Here is a 13,793-nt window from a genome sequence, read left to right as displayed (position 1 = left end):
AACTCGTAAACTCAAAGTGGATGGACACAACAATTTGTTGTAAGTCCTCTGCAGAAATATTGAGGCATGCTGCCTCTACAGCCATCAGTAATTGCGAAAGTGTTGCTGGTGCAGGATTTTGTGCACAAACTGGCCTTTCAGTTATGTCCCATAAATGTTCATTGGGATTCATATCGGGCGATCTGGGTGGCCAAATCATTCACTCAAATTGTCAAACCAATAGTGAACAATTGTGGCCCGGAGACATCGCGCATTGTCATTCATAAAAATTCCATCGTTGTTAGTGAACAGGAAGCCCATGAATGATTGCAAATGGTCTCCAAGTAGCCAAACACAACTATTTCCGGTCAATGATCGGTTCAGTTGGAAAAGAGGAGCCAGTCCATTCCATGTAAACACTGCCCATACTATTCTGGAGCCACCACCAGCTAACACAGTGCCTTGTTGACAACTTGGGTCCTTGACTTCATAGGGTCTGAGCCACACTTAAACCCTACCATCAGCTTGTACCAGTTGAAATCAGGACTTGTCTGACCAGGCCACAGTTTTGCAGTTGTCTAGGGTCAAACCAATATGGTCACGATCCCAAGAGAGACGTTGCTGGCGATGTTATGCTGTTAGCAAAGGCACTCATGTCAGTTGTCTACTGCCATAGCCCATTAATACCAAATTTCACCACAGTGTCCTAACAGATATGTTCGTCGTATGTCTCACATTGATTTCTGTGGTTATTTCACACGGTTGCTTGTCTATTACCAGTAACAACTCTACGGAAATGCTGCTGCTATAGATTGTTAAGTGAAGGCCGTAAGTCACTGCGTGGTCTGTGGTGAGAGGTAGTGCCTCAAATTTGTATTCTCAGCACACTTTGATCTCGGAATGTTAAATTCCCTAATGATTTCCGAAATAGAATGTTCCATGTGTCTAGCTCCATCCACAAGTCTGCATTCAGAGTCTGCTAATTCCTGTTGTGTGGCCATAATCGCATCAGAAACCTTTTCACTGAGTATAAATGACAGCTCCAACAATGCACTGCCCTTTTATACCATGTTTACGCAATACAATTGCCATCTGTATATGCGCATATTGCTATTACATGACTTTTGTCACCTCGATGTATATACTGTGAAAGAATTTACTTAACTTTACAAATCAGTTTTATTGTATCATATCATTGCAATTAATACTGTAACAAAAACCACAGAAATCATTTTTGGTGTGTATGAAGAGATCTTGCAGCCGGAACCAGTCTGTGTGTGTGTGTGTGTGTGTGTGTGTGTGTGTGTTTGTGTGTGTGAGAGAGAGAGAGAGAGAGAGAGAGAGAGAGATAGATAGATAGAGAGAGAGAGAGAGAGAGAGAGAGAGAGAGAGAGAGACAGTAAGCAAGCCACATATATTACTAGTTCCAATTTTTTTCCCCTTACAGTGGCTGTCAGAGAGAAAAAGGAGAGCACTTCAGAAGAAGCATGTTGGTAAGTCTACTAATGTCCTTTTATAAGAATATAGTTTTTGCTCTAGGTTATGTCACATCTCCTGAAATTCCATCCAACATTCGACAAACCAGAACCTAAACAAAACCAAAATATTGTCAACTTATGCACCAAAAACGTCAGTCCTACAGAAATTTCAACCCTATCCAGAGACCTCACTTTCAGTCCCACACTCCAACTTGGCCTCACCATCCTCCTTTGGATTCCTTCCCAAGAACAAAAGCTTCTCGGCGTGACACAGAACAGCCATCTTCAACCTCAAGGCAGATCATGATTTAATAATTCTTCCTGCAAGCAAAAGCTCTACCACTGTGTGATGAATCACTGCACTTATCTTACAGGAGGCATCTGCCAACTGTCTGACCACTCCACCTACAAGCCCTGCCATAGTGATCCATCCCCAAAATGCAGCGTAAGTGCCAATCCCCACTCAAACCCTTAGGCCCATACCTGAATCTTTCTCCTGATTCCATCTCCCTCTTCATCCCAGTGACCCTCCCACCACCATCCCTCCCCCCTACACACACACACACACACACACACACACACACACACACACACACCAACCTTCTTCATGCTTCCCAAAATCCACAAACCCAACAATCCTGGGCACCCAGTTATAGCTATTTACTATGTTCCAACTGGAAGAAATATGAACCAATCCTCGGTATGGCAATGGCCAACCACGTGTCACCCTTCTAAGACAATCTGTTTATTGGCCATCTGGAGGAAACCTTCCTAGCCTTCCAGAAACCCAAACTATGTCTTTGATGGGTCCATCCATATTTCTGTCCTTATCAAGCCCACTAACCGTCAACAGTACCTGCATTTTGACAGCTGTCATTCCTTCCACATCAAAAAATTACTTCCATATACTCAGACAACCTGGGGATGACGCATCCACAGTGACAAATTTTCCGTGCCCAGTATGCAGAAGGTCTCACTAAGACCTCGGTGGACGGGCACAATCTCCCAAACATAGTCCACAGGCGGATTTTTTGCACAACATTCTCATGTGCCCTTAACCTTCCCACCACCCCCAAAAACCAGCTACAAAGGAGCAGTCCCTTGTCACTCAGCATCATCCCAGCCTCACAATTTAATTTTGCACCTTATCAGGGCTTTGAGCCTTCAGTTAGCCATGACTGTGCCCTGAAATGTGAACCATCCTACCTACAATCTTTTCCCATCCTTCCTAAATTGACATTCTGCCACCCACCCAGTCTATGCAATGTCTTGGTCCATTCCTACGCCGTGCCTACTCCCCACTCCTTGTCACCTGGGTGCAAGATGAGACATGTCTGATTCACCCACCCAGCACATCCTACTCCAATCCCATTACAGGGTTATCATATCCATTCGGTGGTAGGGCCACCAGTGAATGCAGCCATGTCATATATAACCTTTGCTGCCATGTCTGCACAACATTTATATGGGCAAGAACACCAGCTGCCCACCTGTATGAATAGCCACCACCAAGCTTTGGCCAAGAGCAGAATTGACTACACAGTGGAGCACACTGCTGAACGCAACATCCTTAATTTCAATGACTGCTTCATAACCCGTGCCATTTGGATTCGCTCCGCCTGCTACAGCTTTTCTGAACAACACAGTCTTCATTCTGGGAATCCTAAAGAACTGCAGTCATGGCATTATGTATTCAGCCAACACGATAGTTGTACAGTTGTGACGCAGTGCCTCTACAAATAGTCTAAATAATTTATGAATGAAGGTAACAACTTACTGAGTAGTATGGTCAGAGAGTTGTTGGCAGGCACATAGACAAGACTGAAAACATTGCTAGCTTTTGGACAATAACTTTTTATGGGCTGAAGTGATTACCCCCTGCACACACACACACACACACACACACACACACACACACACACACACACACACACACCTGTTTGGCTACAAGTGTAACAGTTCCAGCTGTGTTGGGAGACCAGTCCTGCAGTTTGACTGGGGTGCGGGGTTGTGTCGAGTAAAGTGAGTGAGAGAAGAAAAGGAGATGGGGAGTGGGAAAGAGGATTGGAAAATAGTCGCAGTTAGTTATGAGAGATGCAGGAGGTGTACAGAATAGTAATGCAAGAGGATGGTACAGCATGTGCACAGGATAAGAATGCCACAAGGGCAACAGCACCAGTGAATTTGTGCAAAGCAGGATGACATGACAAAGCAGAGGAAGGAGGTACTACAGGGAAGAGAAGGTGAGTGCAGGATGGGTGTAGTTAGGATCTAGGTCCTGGGTGGATTTGAGTGTAGGAAGGAGGCTCGCAGAGATTGTGGAAAGAGGAATGTGTTGTAAATACAACTGCTTTCTATATAATTTAGATAAGCTGATTTTGGGCAAGAATGCAGGTGGCACAGGTAATGAAGCAGCCATTGAAAATGACCTTGTTGTCCCATCAACTTGTTTCACCACTAGGTGGTCAGCTCCATTCATGGTCACCATATGACAGCTGCCATTGATTCATGTTGATGGTCATACCCACATAAAATGCTGTACAGAAATTACAGCAAAGCTGGGGAAAAGTCCAGAATAGGGCCAGTGGTGTACTTACGTGTTTCATGCAGGAACGTTGTCAGCACTTGCGTGATGTGTGATGGAAACAAAAGACAATGTGTCAGCTGTTTGTGTTATGCAGCCAGTGAGAGAGCAGCAGGCAGACGACATGTTTCGAAGTAATACATTCAGAAGAAAGGTTGAAACATTGCGGTAAATGAATATTATACATTTAATTGCTTCTTCTTTGAGTCACAGCTATTTAAACTGTGCTAGTATAACATGCCAAGGACAGCATCACAACCCGTGACATAATGGAAAGAGCAGTGAAACATTTCTCTCCTCTGTGTTGCTACACAGTCAATCTGTGTGAGCGGACACAGTCGATCTGTGCGAGCACACTGAGTAAGTGGATCATTGTAGTCTATTTAAATTGTGGGAGGGGTACAGGCAACACTGTTATGAGTAAATATTGATCCACTAACGTTCACCATGATTTAGCTGAAGAATGTTGATCAACTTCCTCAGTTTGCACACGCAGATTGAATGCGTAGTAAGTTCACCGCCAAATTTGATACATTTTCGTGTCTCTGCAATTAATGCAAGAGACAAGCACCAATGGACGATAGCATTTGCTGTTATAATCACAAAATGTTACTCCCAAAACTCACTAATACACTGAAAAACAGCAAATAAAACAATGGATTAAATTTCAGCGATAGAAATACATGGCCTCTCTTCTTGGCTTTCATTGCTTATGTCAAAAAAATCATCCCACAGGCTACGCGAAACTGACATGTTGCCAACCTACGAGCAGTAGATAAGAACTGCCGCGACTGCTCCTGACCCTTATCTAGGCTTTAGTCTAAAGCTGGTATCTGATCTGACGTGACTGCTGTCACTGGTGATCCAGCAAGTGATGGGATTAAATAAGCCTGTGACAGTACTGAAGTATCCTGCCTGCGGGTTCAGTAGTTAGAATAGGCTCAAAGTATTCCTGCCTGCCTGGAAATGTTTGCTCATTGTGTTTTTTAGAGTTTCCTGTGCATTGAAGTCATTTAGTAAATTTTGTGCCTTGGTTTTCAGCTGAAGTTTCTTATTGTTTCTAGTGAAATATTTCAGTAAAATTTTCATTCAGTGTTTTAACTTCGTTGAGTGTTCCAGTGGCCACTTGAATTTTTGGTTTTAGCTAATAATTTTGTGAAGTTTTCTTGGTACTGGTATTAGCTATGGTGTGCTAGTATTAGTACAAGTAGATGCTTTCTTAATAGACAGAGAATTTCGAGACTGGTGTTGTTAGTTTTATAAATAGTTCTACTGGTGTAATTGAACTTAGGTAACATAGACGCATAGTTTTTTTTTTTTTTTTTTTTCCAGTAACTGTAAAATTGTACCATGAGTGAACAGTGTAGGCTCTGTTGTAGGTTTGTGAGTAGTGGGTTACGGTGTGGGATTTGTTCAAAATATTTTCATTGGGGGGAATGCAGTGGGCATTCTAGCAAGATCCTCTCTTCGGAATGTAGAATCTGTAGTAGAAATAAGTTGATAGAGTAGCAGGAGCGTAAGATCTGTGCCCTTCGGGTGCAGTTACTGCGTGCAAAGGAGGAACTAGATAGGTTGAGGAGGGTGAAGGGTAGTGGGGAATGGGAACTGGCAGTTGGCAAGAAGGCAGCTGGGATGAGGAGGTATTCAGACAGTTATACTTTGTGAATATGCAATAGATTTGACCAACTATCAGAGTTGAGTGAAGAGGAGCCTCTTGTAGCTGTAGATGTAGGGAACATGCAGCAGCCTTCACCATTTAGGAGACCTAGGTCAGTTGCAAAGTCTAACAGAAAGAAGCAGCTTCTGCTACTAGGTAGTTCACATGGTAAAGGTGTGGGCCAGCAGTTGCTGAAAGTGTTGTGGAGTGAGTACCCAGCCACCACCATTGTGAAGCCTAGTGCAGGATTGGCTCAAGTGACTGACAGCATAGGGGAGTTATGTAGGAATTTTACGGAGGAGGATCAGAAAGTGATAATGGGTGGAACAGGGAACAGTCTTGATAGGGACTGGGAATATTATGTAGGTGGTGATCTGGTAAAGATAGCTCCTCAAACTGGAGGAACTAATGTGCATTTTGTGCAACTGTTTCAGCATCATGATCAGCCTCATTTTAATGCAGCTGTTAGATGCATTAACATGGGGCTGGAGGAGGTGCTGATGGCAGAGGACATGGGTCATATTTCAGTGGTGCCAGTTGGGTCTGTCAGTAGGTCGGGTTTCACCAGGCATGGCCTACACTTCAATAGGTATGGGAAGGGGAGGCTGGCAAAGCTTATAGGTCACAGTGTAGTGGGTGGTGGTGGGATCACTCATGGAAAATTCCTGTAGTAGTTGGTGTTAGAGCTGCCCCTTTTTTAGATTGAAGTCAGCTGATAGGTAGACCTGCGTAAAGGAAGTCCCTCTAACTAAGGGCTCACCTTCAGAGGATGTCATGTTTCCAAGTAGAGAAGGAATTAACATATTTAACCAAAATGTAAGAGGTATTATAGATTACATTAGTGAACTGCTTATAGATGTTGACTCTGAAATTTTTGGCCTATCGAAGCACCACTTAAATAATTTGACTAGTCAGAGGCTTCCTTTGCCAAGGTACAGATTACCTGGCTTTTTATTTATTTTTTTTTAATTTTTTTTTTTTAATAGCTCCTTGCAGGGTGGGGGAGTGGATATGTACTTAAAAAACAGTATTCCATTTTGAGTCCATAGGTGTATCATGGTGGTGTACTGAACAGATTTTTGAATGCAGGGGCAGTTGAATTTAGTGAAACTAAACTTCTAATTGTTGTTGTTTATAGGTCCCCTAGCTCTGACTTCAGAGCATTTCTACTCAAGCTAGAGAGGGTTCTTGATTCACTTTGTAGGAAGTACCAGAAATTATTTATATGTGGTGACTTCAATATAAATTTTGTATATGATGGTACAAGAAAAAGGATGTTAGTAGATCTCCTAAATTCATATGATATGTTGCAGACTGTGTTTTTACCAACTAGATTGCAGGGGAATAGGAGCACAGCCATAGATAATATTTTTGTTCATTCTTCATTACTAGATGAGCATTCTGTTAGTAAAAGGGTGAATGGCCTTTCAGACCATGATGCACAAATTTTAACACTAAAAGGCTTTTGTACTCAAAACAAAAATCATATATAATTACAAGCTATGTAAGAAACTTAATCCAACACCAATAGACAGTTTTTTAAACCTTGTCAAGGAACACGAGTGGCAGGATGTTTATAGTGCTGATAACATAGATGATAAATATAATGCTTTCCTTAACGCATTTCTCATGCTCTTTGAGAGTTGCTTTCCATTAGAACGTTCTTAACGGGGTACTAGCAGTAATAGGCAGCCCGGCTGGCTGACTAGTGGCATAAGGATATCATGTAGAACTAAGCAGGAATTATATCAAAATGTTAGAAGTAGTCACAATCAAGCTACAGTAGCCCAAAACAAACAGTGTTGTAAGGCACTTAAAAATGTCATTAGGAAGGCTAAGAGTAAGTGGTATGCAAATAAAATAGCTAATTCACAGGATAAAATTAAAACCATATGGTCAGTTGTGAAGGCAGTGTCTGGTCAGCAGCAGCAGGTCAACGATATAAAGTCAGTTCATAGTAAAAATATTTCTGTTACTGATAAATCAGATATATGTACAGTATTTAACAATCATTTTCTGAACATTGCTGGTGAATTAAATAAAAATTTAGGTTCTACAGGGTATCATATAACTTTCTTAGCAAATGTCTTTCCGAGATTGACGTCTGAAATACTCCTCTGTGTTACAGACAAGAGGGAGATTGAGACAATAATCAAATCACTGAAGACTAAGGACTCTCATGGCTATGATGGAGTGTCTAGTAGAATATTAAAGTACTGTGCTGCACATGTTAGCCCTGTATTTAGCCATATTTGTAATTTTTCCTTTAGGAATGGTCAGTTTCCTGAGCGATTGAAGTACTCAGTAGTAAAGCCGCTTTATAAAAAGGGAGAAAGGGGTAATGTAGATAATTTTAGACCTATTTCTATGCCATCAGTGTTTGCAAAAGTTATCGAAAAGGCTGTGTATGTAAGGTTAATTGATCATTTTATATCACACGATTTGCTATCAAATGTACAGTTCGGGTTTAGAAGTCGTTTAACAACTGATAATGCTATAGTCACTTTTCTCTATGGGGTACTGGATGGGTTAAACAAAAGGTTTCGAATGCTAGGCATATTTTTGTGATATAACTAAGGCCTTTGATTGTGTTGATCACAAAATATTGTTCTAGAAGTTGGACCATTACGGAATATGGGGAGTAGCTCACAATTGGTTCACCTCTTACTTTAGCAACAGACAGCAAAAGGTCATTATTCACAATGTTGAGAATGGCTGTGATGTGGGGTCAGAGTGGGGTACTGTCAAGTGGGGGGTGCCCCAGGCATCAGTGTTGGGGCCGCTCCTGTTCCTTATTTATATAAATGATATGCCCTCTAGTATTACAGGTAACTCTAAAATATTTCTGTTTGCTGATGACGCTAGCTTGGTAGTAAAGGATGTTGTGTGCAACATTGGCCTGGTTTCAAATAGTGCAGTTCATGACCTAAGTTCATGGCTTGTTGAAAATAAACTAACACTTAATCACAGTAAGACTCAGTTTTTCAAGTTTTTAACACACAATTCAACAAAACCTTAAGTTTTTATTTCACTTAATGGGCATATGATTAGTGAAACTGAACAGTTCAAATTTCTAGGTGTTCAGATAGATAGTAAACTGTCCTGGAAAGCCCATGTTCAAGTGAGTGGTCATTCGTCACAAAAATTAGCCTACTTTGCTTATTTCCGTTTGCTTATGTCGCATGGTATTATATTTGGGGTAACTCTTCCCATTCTAAAAGGATATTTTTGGCTCAGAAAGGGGCAGTTCAGGCAATAAGTGGTGTAAATTCATGAACCTCTTATCAACCCCTGTTCAAGATTCGGGGTATTTTGACATTGGCCTCTCAATATACATATTATTTACTGTCATTTCTTGTTAACAATAACTCGGCAGAAATCAAACCTGCATTTGAATCGGACTTCCTTAAGTCTTGTACAGAAAGGTGTGCAGTATACTGCTGCATCCATTATCAGTAAGCTACTGCTAGATTTCAAAAATCTTAGAAGTAATCCAAGTGCTTTCAAATCAAAACTGAGGAGTTTCCTCATGGGTCACTCCTCCTATTCTGTTGAGGAGTTCCTTGAAAAATTAAGCTGATTCTTGTTGTACTGTTGATTGCGTTTACTTAAACTTATGGATTGACTTTATTTGGGTTCATAAACATTTTATTTTTATCTGTTATTACTTTTATGTTGTAATTTCATATGCTGACATGTTCTATGATCTTGGATATTTGCTCCTCAATTGCTCCTATGGAACTTGATGTGTAAATAAATAAATAAATAAGAGGTGACTAAAAGGAGTCTTCCACTTTTCAACCCAATAATTTCTTATCTCCTTTTAGGGTTTCACTTCCCACTTTCAAAATTCTATAGAAGTGCGGGTCATTTGGGAAAGGATGCCTTACGTGGTGCACCAGTTATCCATAGTGTGATTTGATTAGATCTCCTGTACCTCTTGTTGTCATGGCTCTGCAAGTCCACCCGCAATTCAGTTATTTGGGCAAGAATACCTTCTAGGTACGTCATCTTCTTCCGTTGTCCATTGTCGTCTTTTGCCCCCATGAGGATGTTAGTTTTCTCCATGTCCAATATCCAGCACGGTAGTCAGTCCATTGTGGCGGGGCCATGATGTACCTATTTGGTGGTAGCCCCCTGACAACACAGGGATCACACTGCTGATGCCTGAGCTGAAAACTACCCACATAAGCCAAGGAATAGAAGCCCGTCTTCTTGGGGTGTCTTGACTCTCGGCAATGGCCATTGTGCCAGGTGGCCTTTGCTGTGGCTGGATGGCACTTGTGGGGAGAGCCCCTAAACAGAGTGGGTGGCATCAGGGCAGATGACCGCAATGAAGCAGAGCAAGTCATCTCTGCTGGTGACCGTATGGAGCCAGCAGCCTCTAAGAAGGGAAAGGTAGATTACAGTGCTGATAGGTGTGACCCTAAATTGTTCCTCTCTATAGCTACACCATGGGACGAACATAAGACTAAGGAAAAGAGAGAGCCTTATTCGCCAAGGTATTTAGTCTGCAGCAGAACAGATGGGGGCTCCTTTCTAGCTATGAAGCCTCTATTTTTTGTTGAATATCTGGAGGATAAGTTTGGGGAAGTGATAGCATTGTCCAAAATGAGAAATGGGTCAGTCTTGATTCAGGCAGCATCCCTAGCCTAGTCCTGGACGTAGATCACCTGTGACAAGCTGGGCCATATTCCCATTTCTCTCACCTCCATAAGAGCCTCAACATGGTCCAGGGGATTATTATCCATCGTGACCTTCTCCTGCAGTCTGACGATGAGCTGCGCACCAGTTTAGAATCACGTGGTGTTCACCTCACTTGGCGCATCTATCGGGGTCCACAAGATAATAGGGGTTGCCACCGGTGCCTTCATCTTGACCTTTGAGGGTGATACATTACCTGAAAAGGTTAAGGTGATGGTATACCAGTGTGATATAAAACCATCCTCCCCTCCCCGTGCAGTGCTTTAAGTGCTGGAAATTCAGTCACATGTCTTCCCGGCACAATTCCCGTGCCACATGTAGAGACTGGACGTCCACTGCATCCAAGTTCTCCATGTGCGCTTCCTCCCATGTCTATCAACTGTGGCGAGCACCAGTCCCCTGCTCACCGGACCACACGGTTCTCCAAAAGGAGCAGAAAATTATGGAGTACAAGACCCTGGACTGGCTGACCTGAGGCTAAACGGAAATATGAAAGGGTGCACTCCATTCACTTGACTTCTTCATATGCTGTAGCTGCATTGACGTCACCCTCACTTGTGATGGTATGTCCCACATCTCTGTGTCATACAGTGGGCCTTCAGGGCCCCCCGAATGCATCTACCATCTTGGTGGTTGGGCCCTCTTCTTCCATTGCTCCCAAAGCACCTACTGCAGGAGCAATACCCTACCCCCACCCCCACTCCCAAAACAGGGGACATTGGTCCCCTTGTCCCAACTGGAGACGCAACAACCTCCTCGGGCTCCTCTTGTATGGAAAGGGTCCCTTGGGACTCTCCCTTCCACCAATGCAGAAGTGGACATGCTCCATGGCTGAAGGAGCCACAAGTTGCTGCACAAAGGACCGTCTTCCTCCATGCCTTAAAGCTACTTCGGAAAAGTTGTCCCAGCCACTGCCTAAAGAGAAGTGAGAGAGCAAGCAGATGAAGAAGAAGTTTGCTAAGAAACAGGACACTCCGCACCACTCCCTTTCAGATCTGCATCTGAGAACGAGGTGGAAATTTTAGCATCCCCCAACGACTTGGCTTACGACAACCCCTCAGCTGTGTTGGAAATGAATACAAATACTCTACAGGTGGCAGCAGGTGACCCTGAGGTATAATCTTCCTTTTTGGTCCCTTCATGCCTTCCCAGAAGATAGCAAGCATCATCTTCCAGGGGAATTGCGGTGATTTTATCTCCCATCTGGCTGAGTTACGATAGCTTTTAAGCCATACACTTGCTTTTTGTGTTGCCCTTCAGGAAACCTGTTTTCCCACAATGCAGACCCCTGCCCTTTGTGGCTAATGGGGGTATTACAAAAATTGTCCTGACTGTGACAGACTGTTGGGTGGAGTTTGCGTCTATGTTCTTACTTTGGTCTGTAGTGAACCTGTGCCCCTTCAAACACGTTTAGAAGCCATGGCTGTCAGGGTGAGGACACCGCAGGAAATGACCATCTGTAACAGCTACCTTCCTCCAGATGTTGACGTGCCGCACTCATTTCCCAACTCCCCCCACCTTTTCTACTTCTATGCAATTTTAGCACCCGTAACCTTTCTTGGGGTAGAACCAAGATAACTGGCCCTGGTAAAGACATCGAGGCTGTACTAACACAATTCGACCTTTGCTTCCTCAATACAGGTGCCCCCACTCATTCCAGTGAGGCATGTAGAAGATACTCAGCCATTGATCTCTCGGTTTGCAATCCTGGCTTCCGCCTGCCTATCCACTGGAAAGCTCAGGACGACTTGTGTGGTAGTGACCTCCTTCCACTCTTCCTGTACCTACCCCAGCGCCATTCATCTGGTTGCTTTCCCTTGGGTTGCCACTGGTGGAAGTCGGTGCCTTGGTGGTCATTGTAAATCACTGCAGCGATTAGGGACTGGAGGCGGGCCCTCCAACATCATAAGTGCAATCCGTCCCTGGAGCACCTCATTGCCTTAAAATGCCTGGGTCCATGAGCTCATGAAACGGTGCAAGCAGGAGTGTTGAGGATGATACATCTTCACCATTGGATCACAAACTTCTCCTTTCCATGTTTGGACCATGCTCAGATACCTCTACAGATATCAGACCCCTGAGAGCACACCTGGAGTTTCCACACATGGAGCTGTATCCGCCGATCCAGATGTAATCGCAGAGCGTCTTGCCGAGCGTTATGCTCGCATTTCTGTGTCTGTAAATAACCGCCTCACCTCTCGTCTCCTAAAACAGCGGGTGGAACGGCAACACCTATCTTTTGCTCCAAGCCACCCAGTGCCATATAATACGCGCTTCAGTGAGTGGAAATTTCTCAGTTCCCTTGCCGATTGCCCTGACGCTAGCCCTAGACCAGACAGCATCCATTCCCAAATGCTTAAACATCTGTCAGTAGATTACCAGCTCCACTTCCTTGCTGTCTTCAAGTGCATCTGGTGCAATGGCAAATTCCCGTTGCAATGGCGGGAAGGTATAATCATTCCAGTGCTAAAGCCTTGTAAGAAGACACTAGATGGGGATAGCTATTGTCATATCAGCCTCACTAACATTCTGTGCAAGCTGCTTTAACGTATGGTAAGCTGACAGTTGTGTTGGCTCCTTGAGTCTTGGGGCATTCTAGCTCAATTCCAGGTCAGTTTTCGTCAAGGGCGCTCCACCACTGACAGCTAGGTCCTCCTGGAGTCTGCCATTCGATCGGCCTTTTCCTGGCAACGACACCTTATTGCCATCTTTTTTGATCTAATAAAGGCCTAAGATACCACTTGGCGACACCACATCCTCACTGCTCTGTGGGGTGTCCAGGGCCCGCTCCCAATTTTTGAACTTGTTGTCACTCCCCACTTTCAGAATTCGAGTCGGTGCTTTCCACAGATCACCCCGTATCCAAGAGAATGGGCACCCACAGGGCTCTTTTCTGAGTGTCCCACTCCTTTTTAATTGCTGGTTTCACAGTAGGGTGGGGTTCTCAGTATATCCCCTCCTATATGCTGACGATTTTTGTTTTTTACTTCTGCCCCTCTTCCATTGGTGTTGCTGAACATCGACTGCAGGGAGACATACGAAAGGCGGCAGTCATGGGCACTCACGGCTTTCAGTTTTTGGCCGCCAAGACTTGCTTCCTGCACTTCTGTCATTGTCGTACTGTCCACCCCGATCCTGAACTTTACATCAATGACCAACTACTTACTGTAGTGGAGACTTAATACTTTTTCGGACTCGTCTTTGATGCCTGCTTAACGTGGCTTCCCCATCTTTGTCAGCTTAAGGAAAAGTGCTGGCGGCATCTTTATATTATTCAATGCTTGAGCCACACTGATTGGAGTGCTGATCACCCCACACTGCTGCAGCTGTACAAAGTCTTCATGCAGTCCCGTCTGGACTATGGGAGCCTGGTGTATGGTTCAGCATCGCC

At 43.8% G+C, this 13,793-nt stretch overlaps 1 protein-coding gene across 1 annotated transcript in view; it reads left to right on the top strand.

The window, feature by feature from the left end:
- LOC126458546 (nucleolar protein 10) overlaps nt 1-13,793 on the top strand; it is a 99,985-nt gene that overhangs the window by 23,744 nt on the left and 62,448 nt on the right. The window contains exon 2 of the mRNA XM_050095662.1: nt 1,427-1,472. Coding sequence (XP_049951619.1) covers nt 1,427-1,472 — 46 coding nt within the window. The remainder of the gene's footprint in view (nt 1-1,426; nt 1,473-13,793) is intronic.

Source organism: Schistocerca serialis, chromosome 2, assembly GCF_023864345.2.
Source record: "Schistocerca serialis cubense isolate TAMUIC-IGC-003099 chromosome 2, iqSchSeri2.2, whole genome shotgun sequence".
NCBI classification, from domain to species: domain Eukaryota; kingdom Metazoa; phylum Arthropoda; class Insecta; order Orthoptera; family Acrididae; genus Schistocerca; species Schistocerca serialis.
Note: the sequence above shows the minus strand (reverse complement) of the source record. Positions and strands in the feature narration are given on the sequence as shown.